Source organism: Podarcis muralis, chromosome 2 (assembly GCF_964188315.1).
Source record: "Podarcis muralis chromosome 2, rPodMur119.hap1.1, whole genome shotgun sequence".
Taxonomy (NCBI): Eukaryota; Metazoa; Chordata; class Lepidosauria; order Squamata; family Lacertidae; genus Podarcis; species Podarcis muralis.
The window spans coordinates 63,388,906-63,403,277 of record NC_135656.1 but is presented as its reverse complement, the minus strand read 5'-3'; the positions used below and the strand labels follow the sequence as shown (position 1 = coordinate 63,403,277).

The window sequence follows — 14,372 nt, the reverse complement described above, 5'->3', positions numbered from 1 at the left end:
CAATGAGAGGCAGGACGTCCACACCGAAAGGTCCCTGGCAGAAACCTCAGGAGATTTATAGACATTAGCTGTGAGTAGCAAAGTCTGCTGAAGGACCATTGCTCAGTGGTAGAGCAATGCTTGCCTTAATAAAGGCACATGCTTGCCTTAATAAAGGCTTTAGGAATGACTGGCCAGTCCAGCTAGGAACCTGACTGCCATATTCTGGACCAGCAATGGTTGCTGAATCCTCTTCAAAGACAGGTCTGTGTAAAGTGTGTTACAATAACCCGGTTACCAAGGCAAGTAACATGGTGGCCAAGTCTCTTTATTTATTGTTGTTGTCATCCATCTGTCTCGAGAGACAGTGGAGTGCACCACCAGGGGTGAAGTCAAACTGCTGTGTTAGCAACTCTAAAACAACCTCCCCAGGGCGTAAGCCTTGGCCATGTGTATGGAGCTCCTGGGCTGCCCAGATGACAAGACCCCCATCTCAGCCTCGCTGATGTGGTCCATAGGAAAGCAGAGCAATCCAGCCTGTTCACTGAGATGCTTGGGAGAGACCCTCCTAGTCATGTCATGCCTGGAGGAGACTTGTTTAGCGGCAGCTCAATGAAGGGTCTTCTCTGCAGTGGCCACCATGCTGTGGAATGACATTCCCATAGATATGCAGTAGGCACCAAGGGTAATTGGTTAAAACTTGCCTATGCCTGACTGCATTCTGTAGCTTTTTTAGTACCACCTCTGTAGGAAATTCTGGTATTTGTGCTTTTAGGGTCTTCCTGTTTTGTTGTATTGATTCCATTATGTAAGCTGCCTTGTTGTTTTATAACGAAAGACAGTTTATAAATGTATGAATACTGTAAATAAGCTGGCAACTTTGTTCCAAGAATATCTGGAGCAAATTCCATTAAGCTCCAGCTGTTCAATTGCCACCTTGCTCCACATTTATAAACCTATCTCCAGTTTTGGGGAACTCCTCTGTCGTGCACATTCAAGGCTGCTTTCACGACGGTTTTCAACACACCTCTAGCTGAGGGCAAATTTCCAAAAATAGGCAGTAATTCTAAGCGCCATTGATTTGCATTAAGAGAAAAGATCAGCTGCTTCTGTCTGCGGTTATGTATTAGTTACTAGTGAGCACACATATAATGGCTTCTGCACACACCTTCACTTTATTATCGGCGTCTGACTCACTGCTTCAGGTCATCCCAAGTAAGAAAAGCACTAAATAAAAACCATAAATCCTAATCCTAACAATTAATTTGGTCAAGGGCAGTGAAATTGGTTTATGACCTGCCATTCCTCAAGCACATTGAAAATGCAAATGAAGGAAGGGACCGGGAGCTTTTATCGCCTTCTTTGTTTGCGAAAAGGGCTTCTTTTCTCACGCGAAGCCCAGGAGGGCAGATGGCAAAGGGAAGCCATTGGTCAGACAAAGGAAACCAGAGCTACCACCTATTGTCCAGGGAAAGGGTCTGGCTTGGCTTGGCTTGGCCTGGAGACAACACAGGGGAGCTGTAAGACATGAGACAGTGAAGCAAATGTCATTCTCAATAGCACGGGCGAGACAAGTTTCCATTAAATTAGAGAGCAAGCCCATAAAATCTGCAGTACTGTCTGGGTTTGCAGCTGGATGGGACACCCCTATGAACAACAGGGATCTCTAATAGGGTCAGCCCCATTTGTGTACTCTTGCTTTCTCTCTCTCTCTCTCTCTCTCTCTCTCTCTCTCACACACACACACACACACACACACACACCACATGCCCTTCTCTTCTTTGGCACAGGAAGAAAGCTAAATACTATGAAGGGAGATGGAATCGGCATATTGCCCCAGACCAGAATTTGAGTATTTATGAACATAAAAAAGGGTAAAGGACCCTGACAGCTAAATCCAGTCACAGACGACTCTGGGGTTGCGGCGTTCATCTTACTTTACAGGCTGAGGGAGCCGGCGTTTGTCCGCAGAGTTTTTCTGGGTCATGTGGCCAGAATGACTAAGCCGCTTCTGGCGCAATGGAACACTGAAACCAGAGCAGCGCATGAAAACGCCGTTTACCTTCCCACTGGAGTGGTACCTATTTATCTACTTGCACTTTTTTGGCATGCTTTCGAACTGCTAGGTTGGCAGGAGCTGGGACCAAGCAACGGGAGCTCAGCCTGTCGCTGGGATTTGAACCGCCAACCTTCTGATCTGCAAGCTCAGGAGGCTCAGTGGTTTAGACCACAGCACCACCCGTGTCCCTTAAGACACAACATAAGACACAACAAAGCAAGCTGCCTTATATGTCAGCCCACTGGTCCATCTAGCTCAGTATTGTCCACACTAGCTTGCAACAACTCTCATAGGTTTCAGATGGGGGACAGTCTCTGCTGTACCTGGAGATGCGAGGAATTTAACTGACTTTACCCCAGTTGACATCTGTATTGGGTGGGTAGTGATTCCATGCAAGCACTGTTCTTGTCTTAAACTATGCATATGCAATTGTATTAGTGTCTTTTATATTTGTAACTCTTTTATATGCGTTTTTATTGTGAGTTGCTTCAGGTTGCCTCATGGGAAGTGATTTATAAATGAAATAAACAAATAATCTGGGACACTTGGCATGCAAAGTAGACGCTCTACCGCTGAGCTATGACTCTTTCCGCAAAAAGAATTTATTTGTTACACGATTTGTATCTCTGTTCTCCTCGGGGCTGCTCAGGCAGAATATATTGGATTAGAACACCAATCCCTACCATTTCTGTGGAATATCTGAATGTTCGAGGAACTTCATATACGTGATTACAGCCCTGTAAAGGAAATTAGTATCATTATCTCCTTATTTTCAGATGGAGAGGGAAAGAGAGGCTGGCTTCCCTAAGGCCATCCTATGGATTCTTTCTTGATGATGGGGCTTGAACCTGAGATGTTTCCGCTCATATCTTTAGCCACTGAGCTATGCCAGTTATCTTGCTTTATCCTCACAACAATCTTGTGAGGTTGTTTGATAGGGCTGCTCAGTGAGTTTCCTGGCTGGGTTCAGATCTAAGACCAACACCCTATCCATGACATCTCTAAGAGCTCCTTTGTTCAACTCATTTCTTGTGCTGACTTTGTTTTTGTTTTCCATTCTGTCACATTGTGGCCTGCAATCTTTAGGCACTGAAAAAAGAATCTGTGAGGGCTCAAATGGGTGAGGCTGGGTCTACTCACAGCATCCTCACATGCATTGGGCAAACCCATGTCACAGCTGAAGAGGATGGATGGATTGCATTTATATCCTGCCTTTCCGCTCAAGGAGTTCAAGGTAGCATACGTGGTTCTCCCTCTCCTCATTCAATTCCCACAACAACCCTGTGAGGCAGGTTAGACTGAACTGGCCCAAGGTAATCCAGTAAGCTTCATGGCTGAGTGGGGATTTGAACCCTGATCTCCCAGATCCTAACTGGACACTGACCACTACACCACACTGGCTCTGGTATCACATGCCTGAAATCATTCCTTATATTAGAAGCACAGCTTAAGGCTGAATATGTGTATATTTGGAACATTTCAAATTAGATCCCGTTAACAGATGTTTAAAAAAATTCTCATGCTTTTTGGAAGCATCTTCCAGATGCTGCTTGTTTTCTTTTTTTAAATACTATGCAATGTAGACATTTGTTTAAAAGTTATTTTTTATTTTAAAAAATCCTGATGATTAAAAAGAAAAATTTCCCAGATGTTTATTATTTCCTATTTTAAAAAAATAATGTGCAACATGAACATTTGTTCATTGATTTGTATATGATTTAACTACTATTCTCTTGGAGGATGAAATACTGCAGAGTATATTCTGGCCATCTACTCTAGGAGTATAATCTGGACTATTGACTGAGGATCTCAAGCCCAGCTTTGTGAGACTTCAAGCAATAGTTTTCGCTGTTCTGCTGCCTGAAGCCATCAGAACTTAAACCCAGAACCTCATGCATGCAGGCTTGCACTCTCTTCCTGAGACATCATGCTAGTTTGAAATAACAGTAGAAACTTAAAAAAAAAATGAGCAAGTAACATATTTTGAAAAGGAAATTAGTATGGTCTGATGGAGAATTTTGCAAAGGTCTGATAGCTGAGGAACACTGTGTTTTACCTGATAAAATATTGAAGGCACACTTCCCTGTTATACCTGTAAAGATCTACCTGAAGAATATTTAAAAGTAAGAATATAAAAGCCATGCTAGATTATTTATTTACCATACTTAATTTATTTCACCTATTTCATATACTGTAGCACTTTCATTCTTTTTTTAAAATATAGGGTTTTTTAGAAAGATCAAAACAAATTTGACAATACAACAACAAAGCAATCAAACAAAAAGTAGAACATCTGAAAACATAATAAAAATCTGCAACATGACAGCATGAAAATCCACAGATCAGAGGTAACCCGGTCAACCCAGGTGCATAAAAATGTCTTGAAGTGGCAATGAAAGCTCATCAGAGATGCAGTTCTTCAAGCCACTAGAAGAAGAAAGCTCCATCAGTTCAAATGTTCATCATCCAGCACGCTGCTTTGAAACAATGGCAAACCCAATGCCCATGAACACACAATAGTCCTCCCACCATTTCTCCCAGCAGCTGCAGTTCAGTGCTTTACAGTCTCCTGGAGTTTCCATGTAGCCTGCAATACCAACACACACTCTCTGACAGTCATAAGGACATAAGAAGAGCCTGCTGGATCAGGCCAGTGGCCTATCTAGTCCAGCCAAAGCAGATGCATGGATGATATCGACTAAGCCACACACTCTCAACTTTGATTGCCCCTTTATCCTGTTCTAGAGAGGAGGAGGCAAGTGGGACAAGGGTCAGGGCACAGAGACAGAACCATGGACAGCTCCACATGGAGCTGAGGGAAATTTGAGATGGATACAGCAGCAAGCAAGCTAGGATGCTGCTCCAGGAAAGGTCTGGAGACAATCAGAACTTCAAATGAGCTGTAGAGGTAGGTCAAGGTTTCCTGCTTCACACCCTCTGGGAAAGTTATCAGTGCTTGATTCTTCAGGCAGTGACGGGGATGGGGGCTCCTGTTCTACTGAGAGTTTGTAGGCAGTCTTCAGAGGAGGACGGGGCAACTTTCTTGGGTTGGGGAGGTAGCAAAAGTGCTGGTTAATGGGGCTTTCTTCTCACAGAGCCTTCTGGCTGAGCACAGTCTTCTGGGCTTTGTTCTGTTGCAAGCCATTCCCTTGCCCAATCTTCTCCCTCCTCAGTATCCCCAGATCTTGGCCATGGGAGACCCATGTGCAAAACAGAGTTGATCTCATAGAGCTGTTATGAAATTCAACTGTAGAATAGCTTGCTTGCTTGCTTGCTTGCTTGCTTGCTTGCTTGCTTGCTTGCTTCTAAAAGACTCTGGAAATTACCATTAATCTTGAGAAACATGTGGAATACTCCCAAGAACTACCTTCCATCCTCTGCACATTCTCAATATACCAAAGAGGTATTTCATCATTGTGTGACCCCAGCCCAACCTGGGAGAGGATCCTGCAGTGCCTATTCCATGAGCCTGGATAATATCCCCTCTTCAGTCTTGATAAGCCACAGCCCTGGTCTGTCGATGGATGGTCTGAAAATCGCAGCATGGAACAGGTGTCGGCTGCAGCTGTTTGCCCTGTGATAACCCCTTTGGCTACAGAGCTAAAAATACAGGCACTTCCTGAAGAAATAGCACCAGCAGCGAAACTCACAGAGAAAGACCCTGACCCTAGCAGTAGTAAAGACTTTGCATTTGCTTTTGTTCATTCAGTCTCAGCTGCTTTTCAGTGCCCTTACTGCCGCATTTAGCATTCTGGTTTCTGGTCATTTCTGATACCTTCCTTGGGGCGTCCCATAACTTTCCTTTTCTTTCTTCCATGCAGGATTACAGAGTGAATATTTTCTTGCGGCAGCAGTGGAATGACCCCCGGCTGGCATACAACGAGTATCCAGATGATTCCTTAGACTTGGACCCATCCATGTTGGACTCCATCTGGAAACCCGATTTGTTCTTTGCTAATGAAAAAGGGGCTCATTTCCATGAGATCACCACAGATAACAAACTTCTGCGCATCGCCAGAAATGGGAATGTCCTGTACAGTATCAGGTGAGAAAAGGAAGCATGGAGACCCTTCATGAGTCTCCAGAGTGTGGGTCCTTCACATGTTGAATCTTGAACTAGACTGCAACATGAATTCTGGAGTAATGTTCCATTTAAAATTATATTGCAAAAGCATGAAATCATGTGAAGATATTTCAGGGCTGAACTAAGACCTTTAGAAGCCCTAAGCACTTAAAAGATTTTGGTGCCCCCATAGATATCTAATTTGAAATATAAACAATAATAAACCGTAAAATATTGTCTTCTACAGTTATTGTATAAAGTTCAGCATGACTGAATCTTGTTTCTACATTTTTTGTTGCGCTGAACTTATGACACACATATTGTGGGAGCCTTTTGTGCAGAACCTGGTTCAGCTGCACCATATGTTCCATGGTACATTTGGCAATGGAAAATTACAGTGGTACCTCGTGTTACGGACAGGATCTGTTCCAGAGGCCCATCCATAACGTGAAAAGCCCGCAACTCGAAGTGCTGTGTCTGTGCAGGCGCACAGCTCAGTTCAGCGCTTCTGTGTGTGCGCGAGCGGCGAAACCTGGAAGTAACCCATTCCGGTACTTCCGGGTTGCCGTGGGACACAAGACGAAAACATGCAACCTGAAGCGGACATAACATGAGGTATGACTGTATAGCACTTATTTTGCTTAATGGCCAATTCAGCCCTGAGATAATTGTTTGTTCTTACACTACGTGAGTTAACAACATCTAGGATGGCTAGGGTTACTGACAACAAGGCATGGTCCAGCAGGCACCAAGGTTTGTTCCTATATCAGAAGGGCAAACAATAGGGCCAGTGTGCCAGGGGCTGCACTAAACTTTTCCACTATCTTGGATTTCTTTAACATATGACACATTAGTCAGACTGGGCATGGTGCCTTAGATTCTATAGAAAAAAACACATGCAGCAATATCCCATGCATATCTATTCCAACAAAGATCCCACCAAAGTAGGTTTGTGTAGAAGGGATGGGGTGCCATTTTCAAGCCAGGAGGTGTGCTTCCTAGTAGAAAGAGCTCAGGGGTTGCATTCAAGTGGTGCATGGAGTGAGAGCCAAAAGAAGGCACACAATTACATACACATATACACCCGCACAAAACTATTTGCCATGTAAACAGATACACTGAAGCTTTCCTTTTCGTTTTCTCCATAGCCTTTCCCCCTCTCCCCCAAGGTTTGTGAATGGTGGTGAGCAGGAGATGCTCTCTAGCACCCTTTATATCTCCTGACTGTGCAAAATGCAAAAAGCAACTCAGTAATCTCAAGCAGAATCCACCAAATAAGCTCAACCAACACACAGTGAAACTGCAAGGCCTGCCATACAACTGTTTCAAACCTCAGCTTTCAAAATGCACGTGCATCCCAAAAACTACATGCAGGCAATTGCAAATTTCATATATGACTTTTTGAGTATTTGTAAGGAACACATCTGCCTCTCTGCCGAGACACTTTCCCCTCTGCCTTGATTGTCTTGCAGACAAAGGAACTGCAGTTGCAAACTTTGCCCTTTGACCTCTCAGCTGCTCCCTGCCAGACAGCTGATGGTCAGGAGGAGACCCAGAAGGCCAATCACAGCCTGGAGCAGGTTTCCCACCCTTGGTGTGTAAACTTCAGCCATATTCAGGATCACTTTACCGTGATTCATTGTGCCTGATTCACTGCTACAAAATCCCGAGTACAGTGGTATCTCGGGTTACAAACGCTTTGGGTTACAAACACTTTGGGTTACAAACTCCGCTAATCTGGAAGTAGTACCTTGGGTTGAGAACTTTGCCCCAGGATGAGAACGGAAATTGCACAGCGGTGGTGTGGCAGCAGATCCCATTAGTGAAAGCGTGCCTCAGGTTAAGAACAGTTTCGGGTTAAGAATGGACCTGTGGAACGAATTAAGTTCATAACCCGAGATACCACTGTACGTAGTCTTGCTTTGTAAAATGGCAATACCTCAGTGGACCACAGAGATTCTAGAAAAAAATTCTAGAGAACAGGCGACAGAGAGCACTTCTTTGAAAATTTGGTATAATTTGAGAATATATAAGGGGATTCTCCGCACGCTGGTATATTACAGTTTGAAAGATGTTTCAGCTCAGTCTCCTTTGCTTGGAGGAGAATGAAAATTATTTCGAGAGAGGGCAAATCACACAGTAGAACCAGATAGATCTGGCTTCCCCCCCCCCCCCCCCCACACACACCATTTCTCAACACAGTTATTTCTGGGTCATTGGATTTCAGATTAATGCTATGTGAACTGAGATAACCGCACTGGTTTCAATTTGGAAATAATCCATTCTAGCCACCTCCGAACCTCCCTTCCCGCCGCCTCCCCACTCTCCTAAAAAGAATGCAATTAAGAATATGCAATTTTCCTGTTAAGTGCAGCCTAATGCTAGAGAGGGAAAGCGCTGACAATAGATTCTAAAGACTACCTTTCTGTGAACTCGTGCAATGTTTGCAAACTCTGGCTCGCTGAAGCCTTGCAGTGCAATCCCAAAATGCACAGGGGCACATCCCAGGGGGACACCTGGCTCATGTCGCAGGTGTCGTGCTGGTGTGCCGAGGAACAGAATAAACAGCCAGTGTAGTAATGCAGACAAAAAAGGAAGGGGGGGGACCCAGGAGGTGGCTTCAGTTCAAACAGCAGACAGCAGAGCCGTAGTCCAAGCACGTAGCCCAGCTCTTTGGGAACCTAAAGCTTTAATTCACACAGCTGTTTGAAATGCTCTCCAGCTAACAATAGGTAGGTAATAAAACAACTGCCACCAAAGGTGACCTACCATTTATAGTTCTGTTCGGAGAGGTGAGAGACATGTGTTCTCATACCTCTCGCGTCTGAAAGGTATACGGAGGAGCAATACTCATGGAGGCTGGTGTTGGGAAAGGTGGAGTGATCTACAGCAGTGTTCCCCAACCTTGGGCCTCCAGCTGTTTTTGGACTACAATTCCCATCATCCTTGACCACTGGTCTTGCTAGCGAGGGATGATGGGAGTTGTAGTCCAAAAACAGCTGGAGGCCCAAGGTTGGGGAACACTGATCTACAGTATGACCCTAGTCATGCCTACTCAGAAGAAAGTCCTATGGAGTCAAGTTGTTGTGTGTGCTAAGTAGAGTATATTTGGGGGGGGGGTGAGGTCTGCTCATGCAATGGGACTTGCCCCCCTTTCTTCCTTGCACCCCTGTGCTCCCTAAGCAGGATGGGGGATACTGGGAGAGGCTTGCCTGGCACCTTTGTTCAACACCTTTAGGTGCCAGGCAAAAACATTCCATTTCTCCCAGGCCTTTGGCTAATTAAACAATCTATGACCTTTTAAACCATGTGTGTGTGTTATTGTTTTTGTTCCTTACTATGTTATGTAATTTTGTGTTTTTTATATTGCAAACTGCCCTGTGATCCTCAAATGAATGGCAGAAAAACAAACAAAAAATATATTTTTTAAAACAGGGGCCATTGCAGGGTCTGAAAGGACCCCAATGAGAGGGGGGGCAGCATCTTCCCTAGGAATGTGTTAGCCCTTTTGTTCATCATCGTACATTGAACAGATCAGGGATCAGCTGGGTTGGGTCTCTCCAAGGTCAAACCTATCACTAGTTGCCTCATGCCATGTGAGAGATTTTGAGAGACAGCGACAGCAGTCTTTCCATCTGCCATTCCTCCTGAGCCCCTTAGTCATTCCACCCATAGATCAGAGCTATGGGTGGTATCCAACCCACTCATTCCATCAGCACAAGAGTTCCTGCCGGTTGCAGTAGGGCTTCCCATCCTCCCCACTATGCACCCCCTTCAATCTTTATAGGTTTCCTCAAAACCCTCCAGAGCATAGGGCACCTGCAAAATGAAGGCAAGGGGCAAACCTTCTGTTGTGTAATTTAAAAAATCCTTGTGCAGACAGAATGAGTTAGTTGTCGGCTGCCCTGTATGTCCCATAGGCCTGTCTGGCATCCCTTAAAAATTCACCTGCAACCCTTGGGTGCACAGAAGGATGCTATTGCATTGCCAATGTTGTTGTACGATTCAGCTGCCAGTCAGCTTCTGCAGAGCAAATGGGGTTGTGGGAGGGAGCACCATATCGTCCTTCGCCTCAGGTAGCAAAATGTCGTGGACCTGACCTGGGTCTCTCTCTGATGCAATTACCTGCAAGGGTTCCTGTTATTGCAGCTGTTGTTGGGGAAAATGGGTCCAATCTGATTCTGACACTGGTAGCTTTCACTGTTTCTCTTGCTACAGAACATGTAGGAACATTTTCTCCTCACCTGATAGCTGTGTCCTCAGCATACGTGATCATCAGCCTTGGCACAATATACCCCATAGTGATGGAGCATTTCAGACTGCTGGTTGAGGGAGTTTAATGTTTTAATGCTACCCCTGCCCCTGCCCCTCCAAAAAAAAAGTTATTTGAATTTACATAGCCAGGGAAGATTGTCTCATAGGTTCCTCTGGATGTTCTGCCTTTTCATATGTGGAGATATCTATGTTGGGGAGCATAAATATTAAGCAGCGTTAATGTTTGGAGCATGGCCCTGTTTCCAGAAGTCAGGGGGTTGTGCTCTCTGTATCTCCCTCCCCTGTCCATAGGCCTGAGGGTGACCCCTGCTCACCTCAGTTGTCACCCCAATGACTTTAGTGCAACTTGCTTGTCACATCAGCTTGAAGCATCTCGAATCACTGTCTCCGTTCCTTTCACAGGATCACCTTGACGCTGGCTTGTCCCATGGATCTGAAGAACTTCCCCATGGACGTCCAGACATGTATTATGCAGTTGGAGAGCTGTGAGTCTTGAAGGTTTCCCCTCTAAAAATAGCTGCCATTCTGCACACAGACTTCCACTGCATCATCTGTTCAGCTCTTAGCCGAATCCTCCAATTATGAAAGAGAAACCGGAGGGAAGAAGGGAGAGATGAAGCATTGGGACAGACTGTGTTGTCATGTGCAAGTTTTCATGCTTCTCTGATCACACTCCCTGCCAGTGTTCAAGCCGTCCAGCTTAAATTTAGCTTGCTTCAACAGATTCTCAGTGGAGAATACTCTGGGGTAGAGGGCAACAACAAAAATCCTTTGTCTGGAGAAGACTGTGTGATACAATACTCGCTCAATATTTATCAGCCCTTGTCCTCTGTCCTTCATTCCTGTTGAGTCCATTTAAAGGCACTATCTTCACCAGCCAGGTGTCCTCCAGATGCTATTGGACAGCAACTCCTATGAGGCTGATGGGAGCTGTAGTCCAGCTATATCTGGGTGGCACCAGGTTGATGAAGGCTTTTGTGCTGAATGCTCTGCTGTCAACAAAAATGGCTGCCATGTGCCTCGTTCCCTGGTGTCTGCTTGATGTCTAATAGAACTCTTGGTGCTGTGGTGTTTTGCATTTCTTCACCCCTGCTCCACATCACTAGCTGCCAGTGGCAGAGCCCAGATAATGCAGAATGTCGTGATGACACATCACAAGGCATGTAGGTGTCAGATAAGGGGAGGAGAAAACTAAATGAGCAGCGGCCCCTCTAGGTAGCAGTTCTGCATTTATCCTTAGCATCTAGTTTTGACCCTCCTGTAAATTGTGAACTATCTGGCTGGGAGCAGCATCCATTATATGTGTGTATCTTGCTGTTAAGAGACAAAAGGTTTGTACTACAGTCATACCTTGGTTCTTGAATGGCTTAGTTGCAGAACACATCGGCTCCCGAACGCCGCAAATCCAGAAGTAAGTGTTCCGGTTTGTGAATGTTTTTCGGAAGCCGAATGTCTGACGCGGCTTCCGATTGAGCGCAGGGAGCTCCTGCAGCCATTTGGAAGCTGTGCCTTGGTTTTCGAATGGTTTGGGAAGTTGAACGAACTCCCAGAATGGATTAAGTTTGAGAACCAATGTACCACTGTACTAGATGCGAATGTCAGCCATGTCAGTTGGTCATCTGAATTTTACCTTAAGCCCCTGTTGCCATTTCGCCCTGTGTACACTTCTTTTTATATGTCTTTAAATTAATCCACGCATGCAAATGTGTGTACCCTAACATCCCTTCCAGCAGTGAACCTATTCAGAGTTGGGAAACACACCTAACTCAAAGCAGCTTTGGGGCTATTTCTTGGCCCCTCCAAGCATTTGAATCCAATGCAAATCACAGTTCATGCTAAAATGTTTTGTTTTTCCCTCTGTTTATAGTTGGCTACACAATGAACGATCTGATATTTGAGTGGCAAGAGAAAGGAGCTGTGCAGGTTGCTGATGATTTAACCCTGCCTCAGTTCATCCTAAAGGAAGAAAAGGACTTGCGCTACTGCACGAAGCATTACAATACAGGTCAGTGGTGGACTTGCACTTCTTGCATTACCATGCTAAGCATTATAATGCAAGTCAGTGATGGCCGATATATGCCTAACCTTTCCCCCTAGAAATAGTCAACTGATGAGATTCTGGCTCCACACATTTTGTTCAGCACTTCTCTTTAGTGATAAACGCCAACCACTCCACTTGTTCAACGAGCCATCTAATCGGTAGTGTGTTAGCAAAGTTGCTACATCAGACCAAAATGTTATTTGCAGCAGCTTCGTGTGTTTGGAACACTCTAAAGGCAGAACTAGATATTACAAGAGACATGGAACTCCCTCCCTCCTTCCTAGTAATGTGACAAGATCCCATCACTAGGCATCATTTTCTGTTGTATCACATGTTCCTTGCATGCTGCTCTGGTTCCGTTCCACTGCAGCTCATCTTCTGCTAAAAGCCCTGTTTTTGGCACACTGTCTGCTGTGGCAAAATGATATAATTGACATAATTTATTAAGTCAATTGCTTAAGTCACATTGTCATTATGTTGTTCCACGCCATTCGTTTCAGTGCAAATGGCAGGGGTGGGGAACCCTAGTCAATTACATGTTGGTTGCAACTTGAAAGCATGAACAACATTGCATTTGCTGGATTGATTTCCAGTCTGAATGATGAGTAAGTGAACATTGATGATTTCCAACCTGGTTCCTGTTTTCACTAGAATTCTCCAACACCCCTAGTCATCACATTGTTAGTTTCCACACCCTCACTGCAACCCACGATGTTAGGCAAGGGTGAGGTAATACACAGTGCAGTGGCGTCATACCAATCCCTTTATTATACAGAATAGTACTGGGAATGTAGGAAAAAATGCTACAGCAACTCTCTGGTTCTTATTGCATATAGATAATCACAGTTCTGGAGCTCGAGTCCCATATAATTGGGGAAAGAGCATGCAGTAAGTTCAGATAAAAAGGAAACTTAGGCTGCAAGCCTAACCCTGTCTACTCAGAAGTAAGTCCTATTAAAATCAGGGGGGCTCACTACCAGGTAAGGATTGCAGCTTTAGTTAGTGTGTTTGTGTAGCAAAACAACAAATGAAAACACTGGATACATTTGTAAATGCTCAAAATTTTATTTAAATTTTTGAGAACGGTTCTGTGGTTTATGGCAATTTTTTAAAAAAATCAACTTGCTTTGCAGTTAAAGTAGAAATGGTAGAAACACTACAAAAATTAGAGGATCTCAGTTTTGACAAGAAAAATGTCAGCAAAAAAACCCTTAATTTTTCAGGAAGAAAATATATTGCCTGTGACATTAAAATGTATTTCCTAATTCTAGAATGTCTTGGGTGATATCCAACTAAATAGTAGACCCATCAAAATGTATGGACTTGTCAATTGATTTCAATGCGTTCAGACAGTGGCAGGACCTTTACATGCAAATATGATCCACAACTGGTTGTTTTCCCAAACGCATGCCTTTGCAGCTGGAGCTCAGGAAAGGATTTATTTATTTTATTCAAAACAACATATCTCACCTTTTCTGAACGAATACACCACCCAAGGCATATACAAAAAAATACAGCGAACATTTGCATTATTCTTACTATAATCTTCCGAGCAAGTTGTACTAAGTGAGTCATGTTCCTCAATTTCTATGAGTTTATACTAAACAGAACGATCATTAGATGCAACCCCTTAAGTTTTCTGTACTGTTTTAAAAGTAGGGTCTGCCAACACTTGACAGTTCATAGAATCTGCAAGTAAATCTCTGAAAGGTTTTGTAAACAAGCGCTTTCTGTATACGTGGGATGCCTCTAATTTGGGAGATGGAGCATGCAGTTTCAATAATTCCTTCAATTCAGACATATGCAGGCTGAAGAACACACATCTATCCCCACAGGTGGGTTGCAGTTTAGTATTCCTGATAGGAAGCTGCTAAATACGTGTTGCTCTGTTGTTTGAAAGGGCAAAGAAACCAGGAAGGAAGTGAGAGCTTATGCCTACTTTGCTCTGGGAACCA

At 44.2% G+C, this 14,372-nt stretch overlaps 1 protein-coding gene across 1 annotated transcript in view; it reads left to right on the top strand.

The window, feature by feature from the left end:
• The window catches only part of GLRA1 (glycine receptor alpha 1), an 85,177-nt gene that overhangs the window by 56,466 nt on the left and 14,339 nt on the right, over positions 1–14,372 (top strand). The window contains exons 4-6 of the mRNA XM_028718319.2: positions 5,860–6,083; positions 10,779–10,861; positions 12,244–12,381. Coding sequence (XP_028574152.1) covers positions 5,860–6,083; positions 10,779–10,861; positions 12,244–12,381 — 445 coding nt within the window. The remainder of the gene's footprint in view (positions 1–5,859; positions 6,084–10,778; positions 10,862–12,243; positions 12,382–14,372) is intronic.